Source organism: Cryptomeria japonica, chromosome 11, assembly GCF_030272615.1.
Source record: "Cryptomeria japonica chromosome 11, Sugi_1.0, whole genome shotgun sequence".
Taxonomy (NCBI): domain Eukaryota; kingdom Viridiplantae; phylum Streptophyta; class Pinopsida; order Cupressales; family Cupressaceae; genus Cryptomeria; species Cryptomeria japonica.
Window position 1 is genome coordinate 54,753,149 of NC_081415.1, and position 12,671 is coordinate 54,765,819.

At 36.1% G+C, this 12,671-nt stretch overlaps 1 protein-coding gene across 3 annotated transcripts in view; it reads left to right on the plus strand.

Annotated features, from left to right (window-relative positions):
• The first annotated feature begins 1,023 nt into the window (after positions 1–1,023).
• The window catches only part of LOC131051351 (uncharacterized), a 47,209-nt gene continuing 35,561 nt past the window's right edge, over positions 1,024–12,671 (plus strand). For 2 of the 3 annotated variants that reach the window (XM_057985824.2, XM_057985826.2), the window contains exons 1-4: positions 1,024–2,078; positions 2,675–4,139; positions 4,248–4,374; positions 4,700–4,767. In XM_057985824.2, coding sequence (XP_057841807.2) covers positions 1,387–2,078; positions 2,675–4,139; positions 4,248–4,374; positions 4,700–4,734 — 2,319 coding nt within the window. In that variant the 5' untranslated portion in view covers positions 1,024–1,386 and the 3' untranslated portion in view covers positions 4,735–4,767. Of the gene's footprint in view, positions 2,079–2,674; positions 4,140–4,247; positions 4,375–4,699; positions 4,768–6,941; positions 7,304–12,671 lie in introns of those variants that run through there. The other variant, XM_057985825.2, reaches the window with a different exon arrangement.

Sequence of the window (12,671 nt, forward strand, 5' to 3'; positions counted from 1 at the left end):
ATTATGTATGCAAAAACATCTAATCAATTTATTATTATTTTTTAATTTTATATTATTTTATCTTCACTTCAACATCTCGTGAGGTTGGGTTCCATGGAGGGGCTTCCTAAAGAACTATTTTTTAATAGAAATTAAACTTAGATGTTTGACAAGTGGGAGATAACATCCCCACCCCTTTTTTATGGCTCAAATTTGCAAGCCTAAAAAGTAGGAAAAGATTCCAAATAATCCCCTAGCAAGAATTTTTTTATTCATGGGACCACATCTTCCTTAAAAATAGAGCTTAAGACCTCCTCATGGGACCCCGCCTCACTACAAGTTTAACTAATCAATCATTTAAACTCAATCAATGTTATCTATCTCCATCACACAATTACTTAAATTCAACTTCATAATTATCTCAATCAATTCATCTCATCAACTTCTCATCCAATATAAAATAAAACTATAACAATATGATGATGTAATTTTAGTAGATTTTTTTTGCTTTATCAATAGTTTAATAGAAATATAATATTTTTATTATAATATAATAATTTTCTAAATAAAATAATGAACAAATATAATATCTTATATATTCCTTTAAAAATAAATATGCTAATTTAAAATAGACACTAAATTTCCAACACATTAATATTTTATAATTACGGTAAACAATGAGTCTAGTTGCTGGTAGAAAACAACAAATTTCTCAACTGAACCTGCTAAGAAAATTCAGAGTGAATTCTCTTGCTGTCCTAGACTGCACTTTTTTTTTTGTTGGGACCGTCCTCGACTGCATTTGAGTCTTTCGTATTGCATTTTTTTCGACAATGAAAAGAAAAAGTGCTATCACTCCATAGGACCACTGCCTAAACTTCTTTTTGCTGATTTAATCGACATGCCTTCCTGTCCTTACAATGCATGATATGCTGGAAAACTAGGCCACCGTACCATGCCAATGTAGTACTGACTTGATTTTTCCTCTAAAAAACCCATCCTTTTGGACACTAGTCCAATGAATTATCAGTTTCAAAGGTTTGCTCTCGTCACAATCTATCTACACCGCTTTGATATCATAAAAAATATATTCTAACGGTATAACCTCAGTTCAGGCTACATGTTTTTCATGTTTGTTATTATTTCAATACACAAATATGCTTGCTACCCGATTTATTCCTGCCTAGATCTCTGCATTCTACCTCATTTTCAGTGCACCACATATACCCCCACGAACTTTTGCTTGTTGCTGATTGAGAAGAAGAATCCATCCTCAATACCATAGTCCTAAACTACATTTTAGGTCCTTATGTATTACAACTGAAATTCCCTTACCTGAGTTTCAGCTCTGATTCTTGTCCAGTTTAAAGCTAATTGCATAGGACTTGATGAATTCATAGAACCCAAATGGAAGATTCTGGTAGAATTGTGCGGAGAAAGAATGCCTCAAATCTTAATAGCAAGTACTCTGCACCCACAAGACACAGACCTGATATCCATAATGTCAGAATGGCAACCAAGATCCTTGATAGCATCTGCTTTGAAAATAAAAGATTCAGCTCCATGGAAAGAGACCCACATAACCCTGTGGAATACAATGATGTCTTTGGGGGCCCTCCTAGGTGCTTTTCTTCTAGAAAAATAGCAGAAGAGCCTCCATTTCCAAGAAGATCATGTGACGGACTATACAGAACACTTGGAAAGGAATTGAATTCGAACAGAAGTTTCTGCAGCTTACCAGTGTTTGAGCTTCCTGTGTATGAAAATTCTTCTTTGCCAGTGTTTGAGCTCCCTGTCTTTGGGGGTTCTGAGTTCCCTGTCTTTGAATTTCCTTCAAGCAGAGATGACTTGGGTAGCAGAGTTACAAGCCATAAATCCTCTAGTGATGAATTCTATGCTGATATTTTCAGAGGTGGTGATGGGCATCCTAATAGTGTATATGAAGAGTCAACATCTAAAAGTTTGTCTTCAAAGCCTTCAAGGTCCAGATCGAAGTCTTCCTCATCGCAGCCCAGCTCTGAGAACCCAAGCCCACACCAATATGCATCGTCTAGGATGTCAGGAGACCTTTCTTTGTCTGCATTGGCTTCCAAGCTCAGGTTTTTGCTTAATATCTTCCCTCTCAGATCTAATTTTAGATGTTTGTTTTATTTTTTCAGTGAAATGCATCTTATATTACTTCCAGGAACTAAAAAGATACACCAATTTTACAACAGGGTTACAGGGTTACATCAAATTTAGATATTTTATTTTTAGTTGGTGGAGTTCATTTTAGCAGTCTTAACCTACTTTGATTATTTATGAACAATAGTATTGTTTTAACCCTTTCTTTCTTTCTTCAAACTTTTGAAGCTGGAAAGGTTTTATTATTATGGTATGCATCTTAGAATGTTATCTGACCTAATAGTATGTTAGGGAAAACATGGATCTACAGAGTTCTTCATGCCAAATCAATTCTATATATAATTTAATAGACAAGTTTTTATATACTATAGTTGGTGAGATTAGCTTCACCATAACTAGCCCAGAAGGGCTATCCATTGTAAACAAGTTATCATCACGCAGAAGACATTTAGAATTTTTTTTATAAAACTCCGATGTTTCATAATATTTTATGTCTCCGAAGAACAAATTTGAATTCTATGGCTTGTCATGAGGATATAAAATCTTTTGAATAGTTGTTATGGTTTTACAGGCCAATTGCTCTCTCAAAGCGAGATAGGCCTTTTGTCTTTGGCTCCTCTGGTACACAACATACAGGCTATCAATCTCAAGGTTCTGATAATGTTTCTGTTTGTTCGAGTTCTTCCTGTTCCCCATCTCAATTCTTTTCAGATTCAGCTAGTTTTCCTTCTGTCCATCTCAATAAGCCGAGGACATTAAGCAATAGGACAGGAAGGCGGAATGTGGATGATGTTTTTGGTGGCTTCCCCAAACGAAGGCCTTTCCCACAAATGCAAACTTGCCAAAAAACAGAAGAATTTAAGACTGGACCAACACTAGGAAGGCTAGATAGGACAAATGTATTTGAGAAATACCCTGTTCTCCTACATGACTCAAGCAAGAACTCGCTACAATGGGTGAATGCAATTGGATGCATTGCAGATGATGATCTAGCCACAAAACCTATAAAGGAGGTACCCTTTCCAGTAGCCACTGTTCACCATATGACCCAAAATACGTTTGACTCCTCTCCTTCAGAGCACTTTTCTGCACCGCAAAAGGTGAAAAGTTGGAGAGATTGGGTACCAGAAGTAAAATATGCTCAATTAGGTTCGAAAAAAGATTCATCTACTTGTTCTTCTATGTGCATGTCACATGTTTCTCCAGTAACAGAGGCTAGTTATTGGGCACAAGAAGAACCAGCTGAGATCAATTTAGAAACTCCAGGAAGAAACTCACTTGATGGTGGAGACAGTTATGATATCCCTGGATCATATGGAATCAACAGTGTTTTTGACAGAAGAAAAAACATGATGTTTCATAATAAAATTGATAATCATCTAGATGACATTTCAGATATAGCCATAAAAGAGGCCATAGCCTGGGCAAAAGAAAAGTTTCAGGGGAACTTGAATGAAGGGAAAGGAGATGCAAGTATGTTTGTTCAAGAACCTAATGACAAAGATGAAGCACAGGTAGGTGATGGGAATATAAATGGATTAAGACAATGTGGGCATGATGCTTATACGAATGGAGAGGAAAGAAAGCAAAAGGCAGTTAATAGATGTTTACATCAGAGAACTCTTGAAAGGACTGAAGATCATGGAAACAGATCAATAGATCAATCAGACCATAGTTCAGAGTCTGATGATCAGCTCTTCATCTGTAAAAACGAAATAGACCGACATCCACAAGAAACAAAAATAAACAGATCAATAGATCAATCAGAACATAGTTCAGAGTCTGATGATCGGCTGTCTATTTGTAAACAAGAGATAGAACGACATCCACAAGAAACAAAAAAATGTCCATTAGCACCACACCAGTGTACATTAACAGATTTGAAAGAGAGACTGATAAAGGAAGTAACAAATGATGTTACAGGTGATTATAACCCACAGACAGCAAATCAAGACGATGCAGAGACCCTTCTCCATACACCAGAATTACAAGATGCTCATGCAGTGGACACATTGTCTAGTGGGGGAGCTAACCAGGTTGATATTTTCTGCTGTTGTTTTTTTATCTTAAGCGTCTTTTACTGTGCTGTTTGATTGACAGAAAATAATGCTTGTTTTTAATGCAATCTTTTGTATGTTAATCAGATGAGTTGTTCTAGATTAGTGGATGAATGCACCTGTTATGAACTAGAGAGATGGAATGGCCATGCTCATGCTGTGGATTGCAGAATGTCTCAATATGAACGAAGTTGCACTCTAGCAGTATCTTTAGGTTAGTATCAACAACTGGTGTGTCTATTACTTTTAAAGTAGCTGATTTTGTGTCCATTGAAATTTAGTTGGTTCATTCCAGAAGGATATGTTACTTTTTGCTGCAATGCTTGCAATGTCTACAATCCTGGGTCAAAAATATTTTTGGGGATCTACAATTAGTTATTACAGAATATAGTGTAGTGGCACTTATGACAAAAATTTAAATACACACATTATTTACTTGAAGCAAACACTCAAATTGATCTTTTGAAGAGATCTTTTAGCATATAGCTATGAATAAATTTATGTTGATTTAATGAGGGATGATTCTTTGGCGGATGCAGAGACTGCAACAGTAAAAGAAATTCCTGAAGGATAACATGCGCAGTTCAACAATGGGATAATACACATGGTATGCCACTCATTAAGACATCAACGCATAGAATTGCTACAGAATTAAATCTTGAAGAATAGCTTTTAACCATCTTGAATATGACTCATGTATACATCAAATACATGTATACCTGTAGGGTTATTGCTTTTTCATAGAGACCATAGGACAATTGTTTACACAAAGTAAAGGAAAAATAAGATAAGTTTCCAGTTGCATTAACTGCTATTTTTACATAAGTTAATTTGCAAATACTTAGATAATACATTTTGCAGTTCTTTAGAAGCATAATCTGATTTAAATAGGACAACATGAATTTCCCTGTCAAAACGTTCCATTGTATCCAAGTCCACAGTTTGGCCTAGTCCAGGCGTCACCTTATGATCTTTTGTCCTTTCCTGTCACGTCTTTAAGTTTTGTCTTCAATATTGCTAACGTGTTTAACAGTGTAGTCTGTTTCCCTTTGATTAGTGAATTTCTCCAATGTGTGATCGAATGCTTACCTCCGATTTGGACATCTACTTCTCTTTGTTTGTCAAAGTGCTTTTGTAAGCTCCATCTTGTCTAATGATGGCTCTCAATCTTTCTTCCCATTGTTCTAATTTCTTAACTTCTTTAATGAATATTTGGTTCAAGTTCTCAGTCATATTTATTTATCTCTTCAATCTCTTGCTTCTGTTCATTGATGTTTTAGACCCTTGAATTTTCAGTAGTCCTTTCTACTCATCTCCAAATTCATAATAATGTAATTTTCTTGTGTAATTCGAATAGTTTCTTTTCCCTTTCTTGACTTAAACTGTCATTTTTTAGCATTTCTTATTCTATATTGTTATTCTCTGAACGCACTAATTTTTGAAGTCTCTGACTATTTTATCCTTCAAAAGGCCAAAATTGTGGTAAGCTGAATAAAGATTCTAATTCTCAATGAAAATTAAGGCAAGATGAGAAATATCATAAAAATGGTTCATAATAATTAAAATATACTGGACAAACCCTTAGATCTAGTACCATGTAATCCAAAAACTTGGTTTATTTGTGCCCTTAGTTGATTTTTAGTTGCTGTGCTAGATTCAATCTTCCTTTTGAGTAAAATATTGGAAGTATCTATTGGGGTAGTAGGTTTGGTAAATCCCTACCATATTTCGAATCTTTCACTATACTTCTCTTATCCTCATTTTGTATACATATTGGGCCATCTCACAACCCCAATTATGTGAAGGATTGTTATAACCTCAAGTCCATGATAGCGTAAAGGGACACAAATTGAACACAACATTTAAATATGCATGAATTGAGAGATATACTATAATACTACAGTCTTATGAAGCCAAACTAACTAACTCTGACACCATTTAAAAGCTGGATATCAACACATCCGATTCAAAATATAAATCCACTGCTATAGCATTCATTTAGATTTCTATGTAACCAAATAACACTATCCTCAGATGAAAGTGAATTTTTAATAGTGGGCATAATATAAAGAAAGGTTTGAAAAATAAAAAGATTCAAGCTTGGAGCTTTCTTTGCCTCCCTCCTCCCAGAAAGGTTAAAATTATTGACAAAATTCTTCTAGCAGACAATATTTACAATCCATCTTGCCACTTTCAGTTTCAAACCACCTAAAGAATTTTGGAGAAGGTGCTCAAAATTCTTTTGGGGGCAAACAAAGTTGGATGAAAGTGATTCCCTCAGTGCATTGGGATGTCTGCACTTTGGCAAGGGATAGAAGGGTGTTCGGAATCCCTAACTCAAGAGTTCACTGTGTCCCTTGCTGGAAAGTGTGCAGTGAGAATTGTGTAGAGTGATCCCCCATAGCATATTTTCTTCTGCCACTATATCCCAGATGATGAACATTTTCAAGATGCCACAGGCTTGTTTCCGTATCATGGCAATTGATAACGCTAATGAATTCATGCTTTGCAGTTCAGGTTCACTTTAAAAATGTGGGTTTCGTAACATATTTTTTCTCTAACTTTCTTCAATTGTAATTTGAGGTGTCACAAGATGCTTGGAATTTTTTTAGAAGACCTATTTGGATGTTTTGTCTCCCAAGAGTGCAGAGCCATGGAACCATGAGCTTCAACAATGATACACCTAGTGCAATTTAAATGCTCAAAATTTAAATAGAGTGGAGAGTGATGCTTAGCAATACTTGTAAATTGACTCCTAAAGTTATACTTTTTTAAATGCAGCTTCAATGGATATGACCTTTTTGGGATTGGAAATGGAGCAATTTGAAGGCTTTCTACATTCATGAGGCAAAAGATAATGACTCAATGAGACATTTTAACTCTTTCTTTAGATTTGAACAAAAGTGGAAGTTAGGAATCTTCTTGTGTGTTGGCTAAGGCAGCGCTCTTCTATCTGAAATTTTGAATGTAATGACATCTTTCAATCCTAAATTAGTGTGGTGGTTAATCGTTTATCACTGTATGGAAATCAAAACAATGCTTCAGGATTTTTCTCTACACATTCTTTGTGCAAGCCGTGTGGTAGAGAGGAAACTATTGATCATTTGATTTGAATTTAATGTTATACCAATATATTTTTCATTGTTCCCTTTGTTGAAGAGACCCTCTCCATGGTGACACATGGATCCTCAGAGACAACTGCAAGTTCTTATGGCCTTTGATTGCCATTGGATTTATGGGATTCCATAATCTAAGACTAATTTTAATTTTCAATTGATATTTTATTGATATATTCCTCTACAGATATTGAAGAGATGACACTATATTAGGAGACTCTCTACTGGACTTTCAACAAACAAGAACATTGTACGATGCTCCAGGAAGTGCCACATAGTTAACAAGGATTAAGTCATCCTGTCAAAGACATTAATAGGAAGTCAATGGACGGTTGAACAGTGTTAAAAAGGACAAGGAATTAGTTTATATCAGGCTATATTCTCTAGATCCCAGTCCAAAACTGTCAAGTGCAGCTTTCAGTTATGATTGTGCTAAGTTTTATTTATCAGGATTCTCGAAAGATTATTGTTCAAAAGCATGTCCTTTTTGAAAGATCTTCTATTTTCTTTTCTATATATGTTACAAATGAACAGTATTTTTGATAAGGGTAAAAAAGGGATTTTGAAAGGGCTGCGCCCTAAAGATCAGAACAGAGATATCAATGAATCTTAGCAAACAGAAAAAATGCAGCACCACAGGTTAGACAGCATTGAGGCAGTAGACAAATAGCAAGACTCACTACAACTCCCAAAAAGGGACAAAAAACAACAATAAAAATCTGAATAAAAACTGGAGACCAGCCAACTCAAGGCAGCTTGAAGCTATGTTGCTCCAAAGAGCTCTAAATACAAACAATAGCCCCATCTATAGAATCATTGAGGCAATTTTCCTTCCTAGTTGTTCTCCCTTTTTTATTGCCAATCCTAAATCTGAAGCACTTCTAATAAACCTCTCATCCAAATTCATCTTCCTTATATTCTTATTAAAAGAAAGTGAGTTAGGAAAAAGTTGAAATTCCCACATACAGTTGATAGCATTTTCTTCTTGGAGTGCTCCTTGTAAATGATGTTCAATTTACAATTCAATATGCAAGATGTATTCTTAATTGTATTCTCTATATCTATGTAATTTTCTATCTCTATTATAAATCTGACTATCTTCTTTCTTTGACAGGTGAGAGGAGTATTTTTTGGATTTCAATATCCTCTTCACAAATATCAAATGATATATATATGCAAGAGGGGAGGATCAAGTAGTGCCTTGACCGGTCATGTCTTATGGACATGACCGATCAAGACACTACTTGATCGCACCCTTACTTGATCGCACCCTTTGATATATGTTATCAACCGGTGTTTAATTTATTACCAGCCCAATACTAATTGGGGTTCACATAACATAGTGTATATGCCAGTCGGTATTCACAATGGTGTTGGCGTGGCATATTAACCGATGGGAATCGGTGTCTAAGTTAATTGACACCGATCACTAACTAAAGGTTATATATCCCAAGCGGTGCATACTTTGCCACCCGAAAGCAACTCGATAATTATTTGTTTATTGCTGGGAACATATCCGATGTGAATCAGAATACATAGTTAACTCGATAACCATTAGTGATCACCGATATACCATGCTATAACATGATTATCGATATTGATCGGCTAAGTAGATTTGATATTTAAAAGAGGAATGATTATCAGATGAAAATAGCTTGAAGTTTTCTTGATGGTTTATCGATAGGATAAATGATTGAATGAGAGACTTCATTTATCTCTCATTCAATCATTTATCTTACCGAAGCTATCATGCATTAACACTCCCTCTTAGCTAGGTAAGATAAATGAGAGCAGTGCATCAAGCATCACAATTCAAATGATAGTTAGCATTCTTTACACAATCTAACTTTCTAGGAAATCATATCACCTAATCCCATGATATGAAGTATCACCTAAACACGTGATACAAAGTGTCTATCACATCAATCTTGTGATGACAGGATATCACCTCAGCATGTGATATCAGTATTGCCTAAGCACGCAATACTTAAGGATAATTATATGAGAAAATATTCAATTCTCATCTTTATCCAAGTTGTGGTAGGTGCACTAACATCTCATATAAATGTTTTACCACAACACAATCATGGCTCATCCATGACACACCAGAGATCCAACATGATAACTGGTTTGGACATTATAAGATCGTTACCTTATAATGTCTCCATACAAGTGTTCATTATCTTGAGAGATCGTCACCTCTTAGATATGAACCCAGGGGATAAAAATCCAAAATGTCCTATCATGACAAAGAGGTTTACACATTAAACATCTTATTGATGTGTAAATACAGATTACAAAGCAAATTACCTTTCTATCATACCTAAAGCTTTTCTGAAGTGATCAACCTTCACTCTGGAAAGAGGTTTGGTCAGAATATCTACCGTTTGATCTCCTGTAAAAATATTCTAATTGAATCACATTTCTGTCTACCATATCTCGCACATAGTGGTATGGGATCTCAATATGCTTGGATCTGTCATGGAACACTGGATTAATTGAAACTTTTATGCAGCTCTGATTGTCACAATGTATAATAGTGGGTTTCAAAGGTTCTCCAAACAACCCCACAAGCAACTTCCTAAGCCATATTGCCTCTCGAGCAGCCATAGAAGCTGCAATGTATTCTGCCTCGGTGGAGCTTTGAGCTACAGAGGACTGCTACCTGCTGATCCAAGATATCATGGCTAAACCTAGACTGAAGCAACACCCTGAAGTGTTTTTTCTGTTAGTTACACTTCCAGCCCAATCTGAATTTGTAAATCCATGTAGGTTTATGTCAACTTTCTCATATTTGAGACCAAGGTTTAGAGTACTTTGTAGGTATCTCATGATGTGTTTTACTGCAATCAGGTGTATCTCCTTAGGTTCACACATGAACTGACTTAAGGCATTAACTGCATAACAGATATCTGGCCTTGTATTCACTAGGTACATCAGGGACCCAATCATCTGTCTATATTGAGTAGAGTCAGTGGGTTGTGACTCTGTTGCTGCTTCTTTAAGTTTATGTAAATTGGTTTCCATAGGAGAGGTCATGGGCCTGCAGTTTAGCATTCTGAATCTCTTCAAAATATCCAAGGTATACTTTCCTTGGTTTAGTATAATGTTGTCAGAATTCTGCCATACTTCCAATCCTAGGAAGTAATGAAGGAGTCCTAAGTCTTTCATATCAAATTCTTTGGATAGATCTTTCTTTCATTGATCTATAAGATGATCATTTCCTGTGATTAATAAGTCAACATATAAAATCAACATTAGCATATCACCTTTATTTCTTTTGTAGTAGAGATTAGGATCTGCATCATTTTTAGAGAAGCCTAGCCCTGAGAGATAGGTGTCAATTCTTTCATACCAGGCCCAGGGAGCCTGTTTAAGCCCATAGAGAGCTTTCTTGAGTCTGCACACATGAGACTCTGCATTATAAATTTCAAACCCTTCAGGTTGCTCTAGGTAGACTTCTTCTGAGATCTCACCATTTAGAAATAATGTCTTAACATCCATCTGGTGTACCTTCCAACCCTTAGCTGCTGCAATGGCTAATACAACTCTTACTGATGTATATCTGGCAACAGGTGCAAAAGTTTCTTCATAATATATTCCTTCCCTTTGTGAGAACCCTCTAGCTACAAATCTAGCTTTGTGTTTTTCAATACTACCGTCTGCAGCATGTTTGATCTTAAAAAGCCATTTAGATGAAACAACAGATTTCTTAGTTGGCCTAGGAACAATCTCCCAGACATCAGTTTTCATAATAGACTGATACTCTTCAGACATAGCATCTTTCCATACTTGATGTTCAAGAGCTTCTGATACATTGTTTGGTTCTGCTTTAGAGAGATCATTCATAAGAGCAACATAGCTAGTGAATTTGTTAGGCCTTTTGTTTTCCTTGAAGGTCCCTGAAGGAGTAACAAATTTCTGAGCTTCTGCTACAGTCTTGGTGGCCCATAGTGGTCTTTTCTTGAGGTTTTCTCTAGGTGGACTTTGAGTTTCACTTATAGTTTCCTCAGGATTCTCCCTCTGAAGCTCAGGAATAGGATCTCTATCTGTGCTAGGGGTGGGGATATAGACTTTAGGGTCTAGAGAGCTTTGGGCTCTTTTGAATGCTAAGTCTTCTTCAAAGATCACATCCCTGCTTAGTTCAATATTCTTTTGACCAGGTATATAGATCCTGTAGGCTTTGGAGGTTTCACTATATCCTACAAAGATTCCCCTTTTTCTAGAAGGCTCTAATTTTAATCTTTTCTCCTTAGGTACATGAATATAGATAGGGCATCCAAATATCCTAAGGTGGCTAATGTCAGGTTTTGAATTAGTAAATACTTCCTCAGGGGTCTTATCTTCAAGATGAGAGTGAGGACATCTGTTTTGAATATATACAGCAGTGCTAGTTGCTTCTGCCCAAAGATTGACATTTAGATTCTAATCAAGAATCATAGCTTTGGCAGCTTCAACGATTGTCCTATTTTTCCTTTTAGCTATCCCATTTTGTTGAGGGTTATAAGGTATTGTTAACTCCCTCTTAATCCCTGAATTTTTACAAAACTCTTTAAATAATTCTGATGTGTACTCCCCCCCATTATCAGTCTTTAGGGTTTTAATTTTATTTCCTGTGTAGTTCTCTGTTAGTGATTTGAATTCTTTAAACCTATTAAGGATCTCTTTTGATTCTTTACATTTCAGAACGTAGATCCAAGTTTTCCTAGAGTAGTCATCAACAAATATTACATAATGCAAAAAACCCCCCAATGAAGGTACGGACATAGGTCCACATACATCATAATGAACTAACTCTAAAATTTTACTTGTTTTCCTAGTACTATTCTAAAAAGCATCCTTAGTATTTTTACCTAGGGCACATCTTTTACCTAGGGCACATCCTGTGCATGCCCCTGAATGATATTGCTTTAACTTAGGTAGACCTGTGACAAGGTCTCCCATTGATGATAGAGCTCTAAAATTTAGGTGGCCTAGTCTTCTATGCCATATTTCATTAGCATCTGTAGTTTCATGAATTAGGGCTAAGTTGGGCTGTATACATAGCTCATACAAATAGCCTTGTCTTTGACCAATTGTTTTAGCTTTCTCGATGGATGAGTTCTTTGGCCAAGCCAATACTTTGTTGTCCATGAAGGTTACTCTGTATCCATTGTCCTCTAGTGCTGATATTGAGACTAGATTTCTCTTGATGCCTGGAACATATAGTACTCCTCTAAGTTGTAATGATACACCCGACTTTAGTTTGATGGTGCAAGTTCCAACTCCTTTGACTGGGTGTGTAGTATCATCTCCGATAGTTACTTCCTCATCATTCTCCTCTTTCATGGAGTCTAGTACTTCTCTGAATCCCGTGATGTGTCTGGATGAGCCACTGTCGATCACCCAGGAGTTC